The 22,507-nt window shown below is 30.8% G+C and overlaps 1 protein-coding gene across 2 annotated transcripts in view; it reads right to left on the bottom strand.

Moving 5' to 3' along the window:
* Positions 1-21,246, bottom strand: part of LOC120774458 (transcriptional regulator ovo) — a 72,371-nt gene extending 51,125 nt beyond the window's left edge. Inside the window, exon 1 of one of the 2 annotated variants that reach the window (XM_040104109.1) lies at positions 20,438-21,246. In XM_040104109.1, coding sequence (XP_039960043.1) covers positions 20,438-21,050 — 613 coding nt within the window. In that variant the 5' untranslated portion in view covers positions 21,051-21,246. The remainder of the gene's footprint in view (positions 1-20,437) is intronic. The other variant, XM_040104110.1, reaches the window with a different exon arrangement.
* Between the last annotated feature and the right edge of the window lie 1,261 nt (positions 21,247-22,507).

The following is a 22,507-nucleotide window of genomic DNA, read 5'->3' as shown; positions in this document are numbered from 1 at the left end:
GATTTTCTCAATTTTTCATAAATTTTAAATTTTTTCATGAAAAATAAAATAAAATACAGAAAATTGTTTCTAAATCATATTTCCTTTTCAATGCCAAGGAAAAGCAAAACAAATAAAATATTACCATATACCAAAAAAAAAAAATTATAATAATGTATAAAGCGTGGGCGTGTGCATGTATGTGTGTAACTGTGACGAACTGCCGCAAAGTGTTTGCGCCGCATGCAACTTACACAAACAAGAGGGAAAACGCAAATAAAAATAAAAAATAATAAATAAATATTAAATACCGCACGATTGCAACGGCGAGTGCAACACTGCAACGCGGCGACAGCGGCGGCGGCGGCGGCGGCGGCGACAATGTGAAAAAATTATGCCTTTTCAGGTCAGGGTTGACTTGTGTATGAATTGCATAAAAACAAATAAACACACATATACAAACGCATGCATGCAATCACACACACTCACACACATGCGAAGCGTCGGATTGTAAAATAAACACCGTAGCAATGCAACAACAACAAGAAAAACAGCAACAATCATAACTGCAACAACTCCAACTGTAAAAGCAACCGCGCGCTTGCGGCTGCTGCGGTCGCCAACAAACCAAAGGCAACAAAAACCACCAAAATAAATAAAAATAATAAAATAAAATAAAGCTGCGCGAGTGTGCCGTTGAATATTTGCGCTACCATACGCTTAATATGCGAGCGACTGTGTGATGCTGCTGCAGCGCATTTGTTTGCTTTGCCTCTTCGTGTTGTTTGTTGTTGTTGCAGTGGCTGTGTGGCGTAATTTTAGCAGATGAAATGGAGCGTTGAGATGTGTTAATGCTTTTTAGCATACTAATGTGGTTTTATATATGTATGTTCATATGTATGTGTGTGTATTTGTGTATGTCTGGGCATGCCACTTTTCTGTGCGATTTTGTAATACTCGCGCAGGAAAAAAGCGCAAGACTCAAATATTTGTTTTAAAAAAATACAAAAAAAAAGTTGGAGCAACGCTTTTAACGGGTCACAATGCTGACGAGCTGCTGAGCCGCTGCGCATAAGTTGGCTGCATAATGCACGTGCTGTCGGCCGTTGTGCTAAGCGGCTGTGTGACGATTACGACAACGGTAGTTTGCTGAACGCGCGCATGCGCAGTTGATGGATTTTATTACTTTACAAGGGATTTGGGCAACTTTTGAGTTTAGTTTGCTACATTTTAGCGCTTACTGTATTTAAAGTTATATTTAAATAATTTTTATTTTATTTATTTATTTTTTTAAATATTTTAAAACTATTTTTGCTTAATATTACTGCGATTTATTCAATCTAAGGAAGATTTTATCGCATATAGTAAAGTTTTATAACTTTTTTTATAATAAATAATTAATACAAAATTTTAAAAAAATATTTTTTAGTCATTTTGTACACGAAAAAATATTTAGATAATAAAATTTTGGTGATCTAGTCAGCGATGGTGTACTTCGGAGCTAAGTTTTGCTCAAGAGACACTTAAATTAAATGTTTTTTATTGTTATATTTCATGTCCCATTAATAAAATTTTGTTTTACTAATATGATTATCATAATTTTAAATAAAATTTAATTATTTAAATATTTTTAAAAATTATTTTTAAATATTTTGTTTTTTTTTTTTTGAGTTTCAAATCTATGATTTGCAAAAACAAAGACAGTGAAATCAATGAGATTTTTTTTTATATATTTTTTGTATTTTTTGAAATGGGTGTTTAAGTTTAACATTATTTTCTCAGTTCTTTTAGTACTATGTACTATTAATTATGTACAATACCTGCCTCGAAGCCTGAATATTCCCTGAATACTGAAAAAAGTAAGTGAAAAGGAAATCCAACCAACTTGCCATCCGCATACCGTCCACTATGCATACTTGACACAGAGGGAAAGCTCTATGACTACTTAAACCAAGATTCGAAACGGCTATCAACGAAGCTGGCGGAGACTTCTCCAGACAACACGGCTTTAAACCCAGCAGATCAATTGTAGGAGCTATAAAATGCATCAGTTAAAGTGTAGCTGGCAAAAATACAAAATAATCGTCTTGCTGGTGTTTTTAGATGTCTGGAGCGCCTTCAACAGCGCTAGATGGGTGGATATGATCGATGCCCTCGGAAAAAGCTTCAAAGTTCCTGGCTACCTCAGAGTTGTGGTGCGGAGCTACCTTAGTAACAGAAAACAGCTGAACCAAACAAGCAAAATACTTTGTGGCCAAAAATTTCTATATACCATCACCTAAAATGCAAAATAACGTAACATCACTTTTCATAAGTTTACAGGTGAAGGAAAAACGATATTATAGAAACCATTAAAATTGAAACAAAATTTGAGTTTTAGTTATAAAATGGTTATATATTAGTTATATATTGGGTATATATTGGTTATGTATTGGGTATATATTGGTTATGTATTGGTGATATATTGGTTATTATATCTGACAGCAATTTTCGATTTCATTTTGATGATACGTTCTTTTGCATTTTATGTGACGATAGGTAGTCGAAATTTTACTGCATACGCATTTGCTGTACTATTCCTACAAAAAATAGCAAAAAAATATAAATTTCATTAAAACATTTTGAAGTGCTCAAAATATAATTGATTGCTGCTGCCAGCAGCCCAGCCAACTGTATATAAATACAAAATGCATTATACCTGTCTGCCACATACAAAACATAATGCGTCTACACTCACTTGCTGACTGCCTTTATACGAAATTCGGTTGATGATTCAGTGATTTTTAGATAAAAAAAAAATACATAAAAAGAAAATAATATAAAAAAATGAAAAAATTACAAATAAAATGAAAATTGGGTCTACAGTCTTGAAACCGCTCCCAACTTTTATTTTCTACCTCATTATCTACTACAGGTTTATTGTGCACACACACACTACCACATTTGATTGTGTGCCTTATGTACATACATAAGTGTGCGGCAGGATTCATGCCTCAATTTCAGGGCACTTGTTTTATTGTTGTTGGCATTTCTGTATTCCTTCGCTATCAAATTGTTATCCCAATGCGCACTCGCACAGCAAAGGCGAAGGCAAAAGAAACGTAAATAAAAATTAAAAAGCGAAATTCAGGCACGGCAAACCCCCAATGGGACATCACGAATGCAGGCGTTTTATGATTTTTATATCTCTTGCCTGCTGCCTTTCTGCTGGCAATCGCTCTGTGCATTTGCCTCAATCACTCGCCTGTCGCTTTGTACCTTACTTTCAATTAAAGTGTATAAAAGAAATTGGGAAAAAATAAGAAATTCTTCTACCTGTCTGCGTCGTCGCAAACCCAAACGAGTTCTGCTCGATTGGAATGACGCGCTTGCGCTTATTTGTTATGCGTGCGTGTGTGAGTGGGTTTTTGATTTGGTTTTTTTTGTAATTTTCGTGTTCTATGTTTGTGCATGCATTTGTTTGCCGCACGTAAATATTTTATTTGCTTTGTTTCGTGTTTGGCGTAGATAATCAAATGCAATCGGGCGATGTACGGTGTGGTAAGGCGGCAGACAGACGCAGGTATCGACAGGTATGCCACGGCTAGTGGCATTGATTTTAACGCAAGCAATAAAGCATAGATATACAGACATGCATTACGTGTGTTTATGTGTGTGTGTATACGCCGCTCTATCGCTTGTTACGTCAAATGCTGTCGAATGCTGTCGGCGTAGGCACTTTTATTTCCATTACGACGCCTTGAATTTCCGTTAAATCTCCAACGTAGTTACATTTGTTGCAAATCCTGGCATTCCATGCTGCTTTATTATACTTTTCTAACCGATTTTTATGTAGTTTTGCTGCTATAATTTTTTATTTTTTATTTGGCTTTGTTTGTGCTGTTGTGAGTGGCAAAGCTTTGGCTTAAATTTGTGGGGGGATTGGCATTGAATTAAATTGTTTGGACTGTTATTTGTTAAGCTTTTTTATTGAACGAGAATTTCTAATTCATTTTATTTTATTTTTATTTCATAAGTTTTTAATACTATTTTTTTGTTTATTTTTTATTTCAAAATTCTTTCATATAAATTCTTTTTTTTTTGTTATTTTAATTTATATGTTTATTTTAATTTTTTCAGATATAATTTTTTTTTATTTATTTTATATTTTTTTAATTTAACATACATAAATTTTAATTTAAAGTAAAATATTATTTTAATCAATTTTGTTTTTCCATATTATTTTATTTTTTATTATTTCATATAAATTTTTTTTTGTTATTTTAATTTATATATTTTTTATTATTAATTATATTTGTTTTAATTTTTTCAGAGATAATTTTTATTTATTTCATATTTTTTTAATTTAACATAAATATTAATTTAAAATAAACAATTTTTTTTATTCAATTTTAGTTTTCTATATTATTTTCTTTTTATTATTTCACATAATTTTTTAATATCAATTCTATTTATTTTAATTTTTTTTCAGAACTAAATTTTTTATTTATTTCATATTTTTTTAATTTAACATAAATATTAATACTAATTATTTTAAATTTTTTTTTGCTGTAAGATCGGAAAGCACACTTTTGTTATTTAATATAAATTATTATTAATTTTTAGTATATTTTTTAATATTAATTGTATTTATTTGAATTGTTTTTCGAAAGTTTTTTTTTTAATTTTTTCTTCACTTTTGGCTTTACAAAACAACATTTTTTTATAAAATAAAATTTTAATTTAATTCATTATTTTTTTTAATTTTATTTTATTTTTCTATATTGTTTTAGTCTTTATTATTTCATAAAAATTACTATTTTTTATATTTTTTAACATTAATTGTATTTATTAATTTTTTTTTTCAGGAAAAAAACTTTTATTTTTTTCATACATTTTTCTTAATAGTCGAAAAAGTCTTTTCGTATTTGCTACCAATCACTATATACGATTTGCGAATTGAAAAAGTTCCTCTACATTATATATGTTAATGAAATATCTTCCAAGAAATCACGAAATATATCAAAATTTATACCATATGAGACACAAATAAATAGGCCTTCACTCATTAATGTGCACACGCAACAACTTTTTTTGCACAATTTTCGCCAGCCGAAGGAAATTAAGCTGAAACAACGCTTTTGCAGCTCTTTCTACAACGTATGCTTTGGCTTGTTATTGTTGTTCTTGTGCTTGATGAGAATGAGAATGATGTCATACATTTAATGATTCGTCGAAGCCTTTGTAGCAAGCTGAGAATACATGGCAAGAGCCGCGGCAGGCGATTCGCTGGCATGACGCTGCCAACGCTGGCGAGTTAATGAACTTGGCAAAGTGCTCGCTTAAGTGCTGTGGCTGTTGCTGTTGTTTTTGCCAGCGCTTAATGAAAGCTTCCTTTTATTTAAAGTGAAGTGAAGTGAAGTTAATTCGTTACTATTATTATTATGTGTTGCTATTATTGCTATTTTTGTGCTGCTAATGCCTACATTTGAAAGGTTCTTTCCAGCATTTGCTTTGTTGCTTTTGTGCGCCGGCTTGGGGAAGGAAATCATATTTTGATTAGCATGCTGAATTAACTAAGTTAGCGGCGAGCATGCGAACGTGAATGTGTGTGGAAAAGTTTGAAAAATATTTTAATTAAGTTTTTGTAGGCAAGCGTTACATAAGCGATTTTAAAAATTATTAATAATTAAACAAAAAAATGTAATTATGAAAAAAATATCAAAATAGAAAAAATAATAATAAAATAAAATAAAATAAAATAAAATAAAATAAAATAAAATAAAATAAAATAAAATAAAATAAAATAAAATAAAATAAAATAAAAATAAAATAAAATAAAATAAAATAAAATAAAATAAAATAAAATAAATTAAAATAAAATGAATTAAAATAAAATTGAATTAAATTAAATTAAAAGTAAATTAAATTTAGAAAAAAAAAAAAAAATTTATATTATTATTTTTTTAATTTAATTTAATTTACTTTAATTTGGTTTAATTTAATTTTATTTTAAATAATTAATTTTTTTTTTGTTATGTAATTTGTTATACATTAAAATAAAGAAATTTTCTTCATTTATTTCATTAAATTTAAAGATCTTTGATTGACTTAGAAATATTAGATATCTGCTAAAAAATAATATTCATATGTATATATAACAACAGTTAAGTTCCAAACAATTTGAAGGAAAGCACATGCATATCCTCATTATGCAAGCCAACTTTCACAATAATTTATTTCCGACATATTTTTGTTAAAAAAAGTCTCTAAATACATTCGCTGTAACCTTTCATTCTACTTGAACGAAAAATACTGAAATTTTACCAAAAAAAATAACAAAAAACCCAAACATTTGCCGCACGCGCATATCCTTGCACATCCTTTCCGCGTTTGGCAAACGTCCAACGTCGACTTAACAACCGACTAACGGAAGTTTTCGGTGGAGCGGCTGCGTCAAGCCAAGCGCTTCACCGCAGCACTTAGATAGTTGTCTTTACTTTTGTTTAAGGAAATGGCATGAAATGAAGCGTAGTATTGAAAAAAGTGGGTAAAAGCAGCAAAAAATACTCTACAAAGCAACAACAACGTTGGAGAAATGGCAAGCGTAAGTAAGCACCAGCAGCGACGGAAGAATTATTAGCGGATGTAGCTAACAGTTAACGATCAAACGTGCAGCAAACGCAACAGATGTGCCAAACGAGCAAATGGCGGGCGAGCGCCGAGTGCGCAAATGCCGGCTGGAGCGGGTTGCCAGAAGGGTTTGGCAGCGAAGTTCGCAGCACGGCGGGCAATTTGAAATACAAACACAAATTGTATACAGCTTGATGGCAAATAAGAAGTTGTTGGTGGACTGCTTGTTGTTTTTCCTAAGATTTTTTTCACTGCAGTTCTCTGTATTAAATGACAATTAAAGTGTTGTTGTTGTTGTTGCTGCTGTGTCTCATATATATCTGCAGTCATTTCGATTTCCGTTTACACGGTGATTTGCAGAAATTCGCGATCGTTTGTTACTTTTGTTGTATTTTTATTAACTTATTTATTTTTTATGTTTATTTGTGATTTTTTTCAAGCAATCGTTTTACTCCTGCGTTGTACCCTTGCGGTCCATTTAAGTTTGTGAGAAATTGCAACTTCATCATATCATCACCTGCTCATCAATTTCGCTGTTTTCGCTGCTGTGGTTTGCACAGCGTGTGAGCGCTGGCGGACACTTGTTTGGCGGCGCTGCTGCAGACTGTCGCACAAATGACTTAGCATTCGATTGTATGTGTATTTAAAATGCTGTATGTATGTATTTGTATATATGCATGTATGTGTGCAGCCATGAGCAGCACATATGAGTGTGTGCATACATAAAACAACAACAGAAGACACTTCAAAGGTCCGCTCTTAGACCAAGCGCTAGTAAAAGTGTTGGACATTTCTAAATTTATGTAAGAAAAGGAATATGTTTTTTGTTGCTTTTGCTATAAGGAAATGTTGCTTTTATGGCGAAAGTATTGAGAACTTAATTTTATTTCAATTCTTCAAAGCGTTCGTTGACCAAAACACTAAGCAGCAATGTCTGCCGCCAATGAGGTTCGTTAAACTCACAAATTAAAATTATAACTCGAGGGAAAAGCAGTAAATTTGTATAGATTTGCAATTAAAAATATATACACCTAACCAAGAAGTACCTTAGCCAATTGGCAAAGCACTTTTTACCGAGAAATCGCGCACTAAATTCTAACACTTAAAGTTGGCTGCGCTATCCGGACATTAGCAAATCGTAAAGTCTTGCGCAAATATCGATAATTTTCTAAAGTAAAATAATGGGGATATAGAAAAGCAAAAACTAAAGAAATTGAAGTCAGTTTACAAACACACACATGTGCACATAATGTACATATATACACATACATACAAACATACTTTTGTATTTGGCAAAACTTTGAACTTATCATTGCCGCTTTATCACCACACGCCTAAGCAAATTACAGCGCAGATAGCGCTCGTGATAGCCAGCACTGGCGAGCGTGTGTCTGCTTGCGTGTGTGCGCATGCGCGCAACTAAGCCTTTGTTGTAATAAAATGCTGGCATTGTGCTTTGTTGCCGTCTGGCGAATTCGCCAACTAACGTTGTTTTTTCGTGGTATTGACGCCGCTCAGATCTTGATTGCATTCTGTTATTGCTGCTTAAATTTTTTCGACTACTTCTTGCTATTCGTCTATTCTCTATGCTTTTATTTGTTTGTAAGTGCTTTGAAGTTTATTGCCATTTGTTTGTAGGTATGTGTGTGGTGATTGTTATTTAACTTCTTGGAAGTGTTAATTTTATTACGGTAATTGTTTTTGTTGCTATTTTTGTATTTTTATTGACGCACGGCTATTGCTTCATTCTCTGGTTAAAAATGAGATTTGTTGTTGCTACACTAGATGCTGAATAAAATGCTCAATTTCAAATGGAAAGTAAGTTTTAAGTTTTAAGTTTTAAGTTTTAAGTTTTAAGTTTAAGTTTTAAGTTTTAAGTTTTAAGTTTTAAGTTTTAAGTTTTAAGTTTTAAGTTTTAAGTTTTAAGTTTTTTTTAAGTTTTAAGTCTGTTTTAAGCTTTTAAGTTTTAAGTTTTAAGTTTAAGTTTTAAGTTTTAGTTTTAAGTTTTAGTCTTAAGTTTTAAGTTTTAAGTTTAAGTTTAAGTTTTAAGTTTTAAGTTTTAAGTTTTAAGTTTTAAGTTTTAAGTTTTTTTTTAAGTTTTAAGTTTAAGTTTTAAGTTTTAAGTTTTAAGTTTTAAGTCTTAAAGTTTTTAAGCCTTAAGTTTTAAGCCTTAAGTTTTAAGTTTTAAGTTTTATGTTTTAAGTTTTAAGTTTTAAGTTTTAAGTTTTAAGTTTTCTATGTTCTAATTGTTTAGTTTCAAGTTTAATTTAAGTTTAATTTTTTATTGATTTTTATTTAAAATGTATGTATGTACGTACATACATACATATGTACATCACTAGTTCAAATACGAGTAAGAAAATTGTGCTGGCACAAAAGACTTAAGCAACGAACTTCAATGTGTTTTCTATGTTGAGCATGTTCATGCTAAGTAAAATACTATACTATTTGTAAACAAAATTCAACATTCTCATAGAACAGGCAGAAAATCGTCGCTGTTACCACCCAAGAGTCATTAGGCCCAACCTGAACAGAAATAAACTCTGGTTCACACTTATACATATGCATATGGCAGGCTAGGCCGGTTTCCAGCATTAAGAATCTCTACCAGGCGTAACAAGCTAGCTTAGCTGGCCCAGTAGTAAGTGTGATTGTGTGTGTGTGGCAAGAGCCATTTTTCCATTATCGATTTCCTTTTGCCTGCTTATAAAAGCCATTACAGAAGGCAGCAAACAAGGCGCTGCTGTGTGGAAAGAGGAGAGCGTTCTTTGCATTTGCGTGGCTGCTAGGGATGCTGCGGCATTACGTGTCTAAGCGCTTGTGGCATGTACTACATATATATGTGTATGAATATATATAAGTGTACATGTGTGCGTGCAATGTTAATGCCGATGATTAACATAATGGCGTTACTAGTTGCTGTAACTAGGAATGAAAATCGCAGCCGCGCTTAGTGGAGGTTAGTAAGTAAATAAAAGGGAAGCGCTATGACTGCTTTTGGTGGCAGAAGAAGGAGTCGAAGCTGCTTGTGAGTGGCCAGCGCACTTGTATATTTGTAAGCAGTGCAGCGCAGCGTAACTCATTCACCAGACCGTGTCGCATTTAGTGCTTTGTTTGTGAATACAGAATGCTTATTGCTGAATAACAAGCATACAAACGCAACACAATCGCACTAAGTACAACAACAATATATGACAAGCATTAAGCGTTCGGGTATATAAAATAGGCAGACCGCAAAGCAAACTGCTTGGGAAGAAAACTCCGACCGGGAAGACTGCTGGTGGCTGAAGAAAACTCTGAACGAGGCGGCAATGAAGTTGTGTGTGTGTGTGTGTGTGTCTAAGTGGTGGCAAATGTGGAATGCGGTATAGAATGGTGAAGATGCGGCGCAAATTCTGAGTGCAAGCGAGAGCGCCCAGCGGTTAGTGAGGTGTGCGTGCGTGAAAAGTATGTTGTTCAGGTTTTTTATATTTGTTGGAAGGGCAGAGGCAAAAGCAAAAATATGCGAAAAGCGCAGCGGAAATTATTTAGTGGCAGCAAAGTAGCTTGTTAGCAGTAGAGTGGTTAGAAAGATTGGTAGAAGAGTTCAAAATTATTTTTTTTTTATAATTTTTGGATGTTTTAGAAAGGTTTTCCATATGTTGTTAAAGTATACGGAAATGTTACTTCTGAACAAAAAAATTAATAAAATAAAAAGAGAAATAATTTAATTAAGGTAGTAAATTAATAAAATTAATTAACTGATTGTTATTATTATTATTTAATTTTTAATTTTATTAATTAAATATTATAATATTTTTACTTGTAAAGTAAAATTTTATTTACAAGTAAAAATATTATTTTAATTAACTTAATTAAATTAATTTTAATTTATTTAATTGATAAAATTAAAAATAAAATAATTTTATTCAGTCAGTTAATTAATTTAATTAATTTTATAAATTTAATACCCTAATTAAATTATTTCCTTTTATTTTATTAATATTTTTTAATTAACTTAATGAAAATAAATTAAAATTTAATTAATTATTGTTATGTTTTTAAATTTAATTAATTAAAGTAATTAAAATCTTAGGACATTTTTAATTTTAACTTAAATATTAAATAAATTTAATTAAGTTAATTAAAAAATGTTATTTCAATTAAAAATAATTTATTTAATTAAGAAAATTAATTTGTACTTAACATAGCATATTTTTAACAAAAAAATAATTTTAATTTCTTAATTCCGATCTTAATTAAAACAATTAAAAAAGTAATTAATTAAATTAATTAAAGTAATTTTAAATTAACTTTTTGTTAAAAATGTCTTTGTTAATAATGGTTTTTTCGTAATTTTAAAATTTGGTTTTACTCAGAATTAAAAGTTTTGCAGTAGTTGCAGTTGGCAAAAATCCCAAAATCTTTTACACACACCCACCTCTACACAGCTGAAAGGATGCAAAAATGTGGGAAATGTCAGTATCTTCAAAATCATATGCAAGAAATGCAAGCCACTGGCGTGAAATTAGACTCAGTCTAAGCACGCAAGCCGGGCAAGTTGCTGTAGAAGTTATGGACAAAGCTCACGCCTGATGATTCTTGGCGAACTTCGAAGCTGAGCTGGCTGACAGGCATAACTAAGAGGCTTTAGTGCCACAACTCACATGCCGAGGCCTCTAAACCTATACACACACATACATATATAGTTTATGTAAGTATGTGTGTAAGTGAAGCGTTAGTCACTCATAAATTCCTACTAATCTTTGCTGCTACCCTCAGCCTTAATAAGTATCCACTTGTATGCTTCATGAGGCTTATTATTATATTTTCTTGTTTTTATGGTAGCATTTCTCGCTGGTTGTGTGTTTGTTTTGCTTAGCGCTAGGCTTAATTAATGGTGAAATGAAATAAATAATTAATTATTGCATGGGTTTTAGATATTCGAAAGAACAAAAAAGCGGAGTTGGTATGAATGGGAAAATCAGTGAACGGCGACGAGTGAACGCACAGCAGACATGCAGAGAAACACACATACACACACCTACATATAAACTTCTAAGCTTATATAAGTATGTATATATACTCATAATAGCTTAGCTGGAACTCAAGCTACAGCTGGAGTGGGGAGTCAACGGGCCGCCAGCTGAACTTCACATACTTCGTATATGTTTTTAGTGCTAAAAACATGAATATTCTTCGGCTGACTGCTAACCCATTACAGCGGGCAACTCAAGCAGTTTGTGCGCATGCATGTGTTTCGCGCAAATATTTTTGTGTGAAAATTACACTATTTTCCGTATAATTTCTTGCCTTTATTATTTTCGCAAGCAGACATAATTATAATTATTATATTTGTAAAGTTAGTGGTGTTTGTTGAGCGTAAACAAGTGTTCGAGCTGCCACCTGTTAACTGATTAAAGTGTTTATTTTTGCTAATAAATAATTAAAATAATTTTTTTTTGCATTAAATTAAAAATTTAAGTTATTTATAGTCGCTCTAAGAAACACTTCAGTAAAGAAAAGTATAAGAGTCACACAATATTTCATTTACAGCCTAAATGTAGGCACTACTTTGTAAAAAAACAAATATTTTTTTGTTGATATAGACTAGAATTGTTAATTCCTCACAAAAAATATGAATTTTTGAATGTAGACACAAATTGTAAATGCGCTATTATTACATTTGCAGCCTAAATGTAGGCAATATTTGTATATATATTTTTTGCTGATATAGAGCAGAATTGAAATGTAAAATGTTTGAATGTAACTACAAATTTTTAGGTATCTACTTATTTTGGAAAATAATTTTTTAGCCTAAATGTAGACTACATTTTCAAAAGAGCTGGTGCTATATCAATCTTATACCAGTGCTATGTAAGCCTAAAGGTTCTAGAAACGTTGTATAGGACTCCCCAAATTGTTAAAATATGAAAAGTAGCCTAAAAAAGTTGATTTTCTACCAATTCGAAACAAATTAGTATAGCTATTGCATACTTTTAGGATTGTTAAGCAGCTTTGCTTCGATTTAGAAGCGCATATAATAAACTATTTGCTAAGGGTTTATAATATGCTAAATTACTAAATCTCTTTCTAAATGTTTAGCGGTATTTTTAACGTTTCATACGTTTAGCATACCTTTGGGCACATTTTAATGAAAATTTTGTTGACAAACTTTACAAAACAAAAACTATCGGACAAAACGTTAAATATTATTATTGTAAAAGTATGTTAAAGGCAATTATAATTATATGTAATTTTTTCTGCATACTTTTAGGCTCATATAAACGAAATTTTGACCATAACCTTTACTAAAATCAAAGTATCGGACGAAAGTTTAGCTAGTACTACTGTGAAAATATATTAGAACCGTTTGAAAATATATATCTAAATATATTTCATATTTGTTGCATACTTTCAGGCTGATTAAATATTCAACTTAATTTTGGTGCCATATATGTATTTATACTCCCGTTAGAACCTCCTGCTGTGCTTACTTCCACAATATGACTTTATGTATATGTAAATTTGAGGTATTTAAGCTTTCCTACATCACAACTCTTCCCAACAACACCAACTAAAATGTCGTAAATTGCCCAGAACCCCCCAAAAACCAAATATAGCCATTAAAATGTAATAATTTTCCACTCAATTACACTAATACACATTAATATTATAATTAACAAACGCATTCAGCAACGACAGCGTGGTCAAAACAAGCCATTTAGATAACAAGATTAAGCTGACCGAATGGAAAGAAGCACTAAAAGTTTACGCACCCTACATTAGCATATTCAGACCCTTTTCGTGGCGAGAAAAACTAGAAGATTTCTAATGTTTCATTCATAAGCTCCCAAAAGCGATTTGTACAACTAAATTAGAGGCAAGAGTGCGCGCAGTTGCGCTGACAACTGAGAAAAATGATACCCAAAACAAAAGCGCGGCAAAGCAAATTTAATATACGGCCGAGAAAAGCACAGCGTTTTGGGGGAAATTAAAGTTTATGGCTTGCATATATAATTTTTATATTAGAATGTACGCTTGCGTAGCCACAATTGAGCTATAAACGAGCGAGATAAGCGTTGGCGGGGGTAACAGGGCAGCCAAGCGGCGTAAGCCAGGTGAGCTTGGAGGCTTTGCTTAGATAAGCCGATGAATTCTGACGCTTTTTATTAATCGATTTTATTTTGTTTACTTTTCAGTGTAACCGCATGTGGTAGTTGCTACACAGCAGCTAATAAAAAAATCAAAAATTATGGTAACCCCATTAGAAAGGGAAACAGAAAAATGCTTTGGAAAAAATTGACAGTGAAAAAAGTGCACTAAAAGTTCGAAAGCATTTATCATTTGAATTGTAAACAAATATTATTAAACAACAAGTCTGCGCGCTGGCTACAAACACACACACACACACATGAGCATGTACCAGAACTTTCAGAAGCTGTGCCAGCCAAGTGTTGATGCTGTTGTTGTTGTTTAGGACAAGCTTGCGCTGAGGTAACTGCGCCATTACCGCTGCTACTTTCATTCGAAGGTGAAAGAGATTATGTAAGCAAGCATAAAATACAAAAACAAAAAAAATAAGTGGAAAAGAAGTATTAAGTAAAAAGGCAAGACACTTGGAAGAATTGCTGCCACAACAGCCGCGTGACGAGGCAAACGTGTAAACAGTCAGGCGACCAGTCAGGAGGAAAGAAAGTCGTAAACAAGCAAGAATGCCAAGTGAGACAACAACAGCAAAAAAATACAAAAATAAAACAACAAAAAGCACATATATGGCAATAGTTGGCTGGCTGGCTGGCTTGTTGTTGTTGGGCACGCTGGAATGACGGCGAAAATTCTACTGAAAGCGCTGTGAGGCTTTGACTTTTTTGTTATTGTTGTTTTTTTGTCTTCAATTTTTGCTTTCACACACACACACACTTACATTCATGCCAGTGTAACGAAACGTTAGACTTAAGCAACAAACTGGCTAACTGGCTGTAAGGTTGGCTTTGGCTGGCTGCTTTGTGGGCTAGCTATGTGCTCGCCACGGCATTCACGTACGCGCTAGTAGTGTACCGTGTCTGTGTGAGTGTGTGCGCGTGTGTGTGTTGCGGCCATTTCGTTGATGGCGTTGATTAGTTGCGCTTCATTCTTCATTCTAGCCGAGGTGGTAAAAGCGCATTCACATTTTGTTGTGTAATCGCACACACACACACATGCACGCATGCTTTCCTGTGTGAATACATAATAATAAGCGACAAACGAATGATTGAATGAGAAATGTTGTTGGCTTTCAAGTTGCTTTTCTGACGAAAAATTGATTTCAGTAGAAAGACAAACAAAGTTGCGTAATTAAAATTGTGTGAGATTAGTTTTTACGCGTGCGATTAGAGCACCACTGCGGGTTAAGCAACTGCGAAGAGAATTTTTTGCGAAAAAATGATTGAAGAGTGTTTCTAATTGAAGTTGTTTATGATTATTTGGTGACAAAAGAGGAAAATAATTAAAAATGAAATAAAAATTATTTTTCTTAAACCAAATAATCTATAATTTTATAAAAATATATATATATATATATGCATATGAATGATTGATAATTATATACATTATAAATATATTTTTTTGTGAGAAAAATTTTTGAGAAAATATCATGCTTTTTATTTTTTTATTTGCTTAAAAAAGTATTTTAATTTTAAAGATATAGAAAAAAACTTAAGAAAATTAAAAAAGAGCACACGTCTATATAATAATAATTATTAAGAATATAAAAAAATTATAAAAAATTATAATTTTCTTATTCCAAAATAATTATTATTTAATTAAAAAAAAATTAAATAATTTTTTTGTTTTAAATTCCATCAATTAGAATACTTCAAAATTAAATAAAAGGTTAAAAAAAATTTTTTTTTTGAACTTTCCTTCGAAACAATTATATTTTTGGAGAGGAATATACATATATACATATGTTATACAAATTTTATATGTTCCTTAGACTTTTTTTAAATTCTGTAATATAAAAACATGTTGCTCAGTAAGAGTATGAGACTCATTATAATTTTTTTAAAGATAAATTCAAAACATAAAAAAAGTTCTTTTAATTTTAATTTAATTTTTAAATGTTTAAATTTTAGTTAATGGAATGGAAAAACAATTTTTTTGTATTTTTTCTGTAATAATTATTTTAAATTAGGAAAATTATTATTATTTTTTAAATTTTCTCTAAGTCTTTAATATAAAAATACTTTTTTAAGCAAATGAAAGGAATTTTAAAATTTTTTTGAAAATAAAATTACATATTATTTAATTTAAGAAAAATAAGAACAAATACTTTTTTGTGAAATAAAAAATATTTGTTTTTAATTATTTTTTTTATGTCTGTAACAGAAAAATACTTGTTTTATAAAAAATAAAATGAAAAATAATATTTGTAAATTAAGCAAAAAAGTTTATTATTTTTAAGAAAAAATTTTTTGTTAAATAATATTTATTATAGTTTCAAAAAATTAAAAAAAAAATATTTTTTGGAGAACAAAATACAAAAAAAAAAAATATTTTGTTATTTTTTTTTTCTATTTGTGCTTAATTTTGAATTAAAAAAATTGGCTATATAAACTGAAAAATAATACTTTTAAAATATACAAAAAAAGTTTATTATTATAAGGAAAAATTTTTTTGTTAAATAATATTCATTTTCGTTTTAGAAAATTAAAAAAATAAATAAAATTTTTATGTTTGGTTAATTTTGAATTTAAAATTTTTGTTTTAAATTTAAGTGTATGAAGTCTCATACATTTTTAAAAAATTTAAGATTATGAAATTTGATGGAAAATATATATATTTTTTTAATAATAATTATTTTTGTTGAGGAAGATTTAAAACAAATACTTTTTTTTTAGTAAAAATATTTTTTTTTAACAAAAGAATCAAAAAAATATTAAAATTTTTTTAAATATTTAATTTTTTTTTTCAACGAAGCTATACTAGGGCGTGTTATATATTTGAGACTCAAGTACCTCACAAATTTAGGCGGAAATATGCTTTCAATGCAATTTTGAAAATTTGAAGAAAAAAATATCAACTTAAAAAGCCTTTGTGAGCCAAAATAGCAAAGAACACTTGAATTTTTCTTAAACATGTTTAAAATTAATTAATTAATTTACATATTTATGACATAAAATTGCATTAACACACAAATATGAATATACTTTGCATTGTAGAAAACCATTATGGCGCATGAATGCCTCAAAGCAATGAATGAAAATATAATAAATCGCCACATTAAACGAATTTATTTGAGTTCACAATTATTTGCGAGCACAATAAGTGACTTTACTAAGCAAATCACAACATAAACACAAACAGAAACGCAAAAAAAGCGCGCAGAATCAAAGCGAAGGCAGCAGAATGCAAAAGCGACATTTAAACAGTCGTTGACAATCACTCATTTCGGGCAATCACTCAGCGGCAGCGGCGGCGGCATGCACGCCTTTTATTGAGCGCGACGGTAGCCATTCGAATGGCAATGTAAGCGTGGCGTGTGGGTGTGTGGGTGCTGGCAGTCAATCAAGCAGCCGGAGTCAAGCGGGCTGGCCGTCATTCATACGGTTAATGCGCTTTGAAACATTTGCGATTTCTGAATTTTTGCATTGTTTCGCTGGCAAAGCGATCAACAATTATTCCTGCGCTAAATTATGGCACAACCACTAATATGCATATAGGTGTGTGTATATGTGTTGTAAGTGTTGTTGCTTACTGACAATATAAGGTAAACACACCCCCATGCAAAGCAGTTAGATGGAGTGCGCTGAAATAATAATGATCGCAAGAAATTAAATGAGCAAAAAATTACAAAAACACATGCGCAAAAGCAACAAAAAAAGTTTAAGAACAAAATGCAAAAATGAGAGATCATTACATTTGCGCAGCTTCAACTGTTTGTCGACGCTACAATTGCATGATATTCGCATTGGTTCATGCTGCGCTTGGCAGCTGAGTCCCTAAGCTTTCAAGTATCGCCTTTTTGCCTCCACCCAGTGGTGATTTTTTGCGCCAGCGCGCCTCTGAGGGTGTGCTTTTTATTTGCGCACTAAATTTCGTGAGGACAAATGCTGCAGCAAAGTAGAATAAACTGTTTGTATATAGTATATAGTATATAGTACATATGTATAAATAATTATTTTGCCACTTGCGCGCTGCAAGGGGCTGGCATGTGTCAAGCTGTCGTGTTTGTTGTCAAATTGTGTGCGCTTAGCGGCGGCAAACGCGAGTAAGCGCGGCTCATTTGTCGGCCAGCGCTTAGTTCTCGGCTTTATATATGTAGATATAGATGGATAGATAGATATGTGTGTTACAAATAATAATTTTGTTTTGTTGTTATTGTTATTTTAACAAAATGGGTGTTGACCAATTGTTGTTTGCTATTAATTAGTTTAGATGACTTTTATCGCCAGTTGGCAATCGAACAGACAGCGATATACACATGTGGAGTGCGGCGATGACTTAATTAAATCAGTAAATGAGCGAATTTATTAAATACACAATAAAATTGAAAATAATGCTTTAATGCATACACTATAAAGTGATGGTCAATTAAATATTTATTGTATGTAATTAGGGAAGCTTGAAAATGAAGGCTAGAAAGGGTGGAAAACAAAAGCCGCAAAACAAGATTTTCTTTTTAAATATTTCTTTTTCAAAAACAGATTTTGTGCATAAAAAAATATTTTAATAAAATTATTTAATTTAATGAAGACTAATTTTTAAGGTTAAAGACAAATAAAAAAAAAAAATTAATATAAAAAAAATATTTTAAATGCAAATTATAATCTTTTGCGCTTTAAAAGTTAAAAAAAATATTATTTTAATTAAAACTAATATTTTAGGTTGAAGAAAATTAAAAAAAATAGTATTCAGTTCAAATTTTTACGTTTTGCATTTAAAAAAAATACTTCAATAAAATGATTATTTTAATTAAGATTAATTTTTAAAGTTAAGGAAAAATGAAAAAAAAATGTATTATAATGTAAAAAAATAGTTTAAATTAAAATTATTATGTTTTTTAGTCATAGAAATATATTTAAATTTTTATTATTTTTGTTTTTTGATTAAATGATTCTTTTACCTAAAAATTAATCTTACGTGAAAAATTAATTTTATTTAAAATATTTTCTTTTATACAAAAAATACTTTTCAATTATTTTTTTATGTACAAAAACATATTCTTCAATTAGGTTAATTTTAATAATTTTTTCAAGTAATATTTTTGATTTGTTTGTAATTAAAAAAATATATTTAAATTAAGATCATTATAATTTTTTAATTAAATTATTCTTTAACTTATAAAATTAGTCTTAATTAAAAAAATTAATTTTAACTAAAATATTTTCTTTGATACAAAAAATATTTTAAAATATTTTTTTTTATGTGCAATAACATATATTTTTTTTAATTAAGTTAATTTTCATGATTATTTTTTTTTAATAATTTTTTTGGTACTTTTTTTCAAAATAATTAAACTTTTCAAAATATTTTTTTATTAAAATATTTTCTTATAAACAAAATATTTTTAAAAATATTTTTTAAATTTTTTTTTAATTAAAAATATATTATTTTCTATTTTTTCAATTTCATTTCTTTTTATTTTTATCACATGCAGATATCCAACTCTCATTTCTAATACGATATATTCTTTGTGCGTTAATGACTTTCAGCATTTTGCTTCGTTAAAAATACTTTTTTATTACTTTTTAATTTATTTTCACTCATTTGTAGCAATTTGTTCTTTATTCATATTTATGTTGCTTTTATTTACTATTTTTCGTGTTTTTGCATAGATAATTGTGTTCTAACAACGTGTTTATAACATTGCTCTTACAAATAGTTGAAAATCTATTTTTGTACAAAAGACTGAAGCAGCGAACTTGTTTCGACTCATAGTATTAAGCAATTCCTTATATAAATCTGTGACGAACAAATAAGAAATAAACGGTAAATTTGCGTCAAAACGAGAGTGACACGCAGCCGAATATGCTTTCAACTTTTTATGCAAATATTCAGCAAATAAATAAAAATATTTTTAGAATAATATATGTTTGCTGCTGAGCAGGAATTGAAAGTATATGCAGTGAACATGGTTGCTGGACTGGACGTGCATTTAATATTGGCTAAATTGTGTATAGAATTAAAAAAAATAAAATTATTTATGGAAATAAAATTCACTTTTGTTGTTTTTGAAAAATTTTAGGTTCCATTTGAAACTGAAAATAGCAGTTTTTAGACTTGTGAAATAATTTTAAGCTCCATTAAACACTAATTATTTGTATCTTTTAACGTCAATGAGCAAAAATGATAGAATAAGCAGATTTAAGGGTCAATAATATGTCATACAATTTTCTACACCTTTTCAAATAACCTTATTGACTTTAGTATACATATTCTTGTGGAAAATTATTATTTTTTAATTTTTACTCCCAAAAATAACACAAAAGACTTAAGACACGAACTTGCATGAAGTCATTTTTTCATTAGTTTTCAATATTACATTTTTAAAACATTATTTTTATTTGAATATTATTATTATTTGAGTATTGATTTAAAAAAATTTCACTCTTTTCATTATTTTGTGTATTTTTTATTGAATTTTTTAAATTAAGTTAATTTCAAATTTTATATACAGCGAAGTTCGTTGCTTAAGTCTTTTGTGTCTTCCATATAAAACTAAGGCAAATGCTTCGGCGCATCAAATACGCATAAGAAAAGAACCCTAAGCAAAAAAAAAATAAAAATGTTTCTTCCTTCCAAATCTATATATTATATATCCAACATACAACAACACTTCACAGAACAAAAAAAAACAAAAATCGAGTAAAAATTTTGAACTTACCTTCAGCAGCGTCAGCATCATTATCAATATTATGTAATTTCTTCTCTTGCTGTTGTTGTAGTTGTAATTGTTGTTGGCCGAAGTAGTAACGGCGATGATGGAAGCGCTTGCGCGACAACGGGGGCGTATTTGGCGCAGTTGTTTCTGCTGTTTCGGTTGTTGCTGTGCTTGATTTCACCAGGAGATTCACTGGCTCCTCACTTGCCACATTTGCTGTTTGCACATCCTCAATAACTGTCGACACTGTTGTTGCCGTTGCAGTTGTGGGCGATGTGCTGCGCTTGTCCACCAGCAAGACAGTCGCTGCCTCCGCCTTGCCCAGCGGTTCGGGCGTCTTGGGCGGCTGCACCGGTGCCGGTACGAGTGCTGGTGGCGAGGGTGTGGTGTGCGCTCTGTAGCCACTATGTAGGCCGAGTTGGTGCCGTGCTGGTGGCGTGTACGAGCGTGTGGCACCGGGCGGTGTGTTCGGCTTGCCATTGCCCACCGGAGGCGAAGGACTCAGCGGTGGAACCAGGCGGTCATCTTCGTTTTTGTCCTGCAGCAGATTCTGTGATTCCAGCAGGCGTTGTTGCTGCTGGTGCAGCCGATTCTTGATGAGAAAAATTTTCGGCATTTTGTTGGTTGTGTGTGTTCGTTTGGGCAAAAAGTTTAAGTTTGTTAATTAGCTACAACTTTCTTTCTCTTTTCACTGGGTTTGGAATGTTGCAGTCATAGTCACTGCCAGCAAAACACTAATCCACGCTGTGTGTTTTTGCTGGAGCTGCAAGTGCCACTGTGTTGGCGTGCACAGTTGTTGTTTGTTTTGGAAAATTCTTTTTGAGAATATTTTGGGTTTTTTTAATGCGTTTACTTATGTGTAATTTTTGTAAAATTTAACTCTTTGTTGAGTGCGCGCGTGCGCCATTTCGTACACTGCACAAAGTATTTTTTTTGAAATTTTTTTATTTTTTGAAAAAATTTGTGTTTTGAAATTTTTTTATTTTTTTGAAAAAATTTGTGTTTTAAAATTTTTTATTTTTTTATGTAATTATTTTTACCCAAAAATTGTTTTTGCACTCATAATTTCTTTTTCAGCGAAATTTTTTTTCTCAAAAATTTTGTCTTTAAAATTTTTTTCTTAAAAGTTTTCTTTTTATTGTTTTTCCTAAAATTTTTTTTTTACAATTTTTGGGTTTTTAATGTTTTTTTCACCAAAATTTATGAACACACTTTTATTGTATTTCAGTTTTTTATTTTTTTTTATTTTGTTTTATTTTCCAGTATTTGTTGAACACAGTGCTAGTGTTTGATTTACTGTTCGGGCAGTTTTCTGTTTTTGAGAACGATTATATACTCGATATTCGTATTTTTAATTCATATTTGTTCTCGTTTTTTAATTGTTTTATTACAGAATATTTTTCTGTTTTCCAAAATCTTTTCAAAAATATTTTTAATAATTTTTTTTATCAAAAACTGTTTGAAAACATTTTTCAATTTGGTTTCTACTCCTTTTTCACACAAAAAATTCTTTGCTAAGCTCGCGGCTTATAATCCTTTATGTGTCAAAATTTTCTTATAAAAATTTCATACTTTTCACTTCTCACAAATATTCACTTCACTTGGACTATTTTCCGATTTTCAGCCTTTTGCTTAATGCCTTGCGCTTGTTTCTGTTTCCTTGCGTGTTTTTCTGGCAGTAGGAAATTGCTATGCTACACAAATGTATAAGTACTTAGATGTGTGTATGTATGTATGTATGTGTTTGCTTTTCAACTTAGAACTTCAAGAACAAGATCAAGTGGTGATGCACTGTTAGTTTGATTGCAAAGCGACGAACGCGATTTGGAAGCGCTACACGCGTGTATCCTCAACGCTGGATCGTCTCTTACTGTATTCCAGCGGTACTCGCGCACAAGCAGTTAGTCCAAAGTCGGTCCGTTGTGCGGACGCTGTCGACGCCGTCAATCAGCAGCAGCGGTTCATCCGAATACCCACACACACTCACACTTATACACAGGTGTGTGAGTTTGGGCGCAAGTGTGTAGAAAGTGTAGCTCAACGCCGACAATGTCGGGCAACGGTGGCGCATCG

This window comes from Bactrocera tryoni, chromosome 4, assembly GCF_016617805.1.
Source record: "Bactrocera tryoni isolate S06 chromosome 4, CSIRO_BtryS06_freeze2, whole genome shotgun sequence".
Classification (NCBI taxonomy): Eukaryota; Metazoa; Arthropoda; class Insecta; order Diptera; family Tephritidae; genus Bactrocera; species Bactrocera tryoni.
Note: the sequence above shows the minus strand (reverse complement) of the source record. Positions and strands in the feature narration are given on the sequence as shown.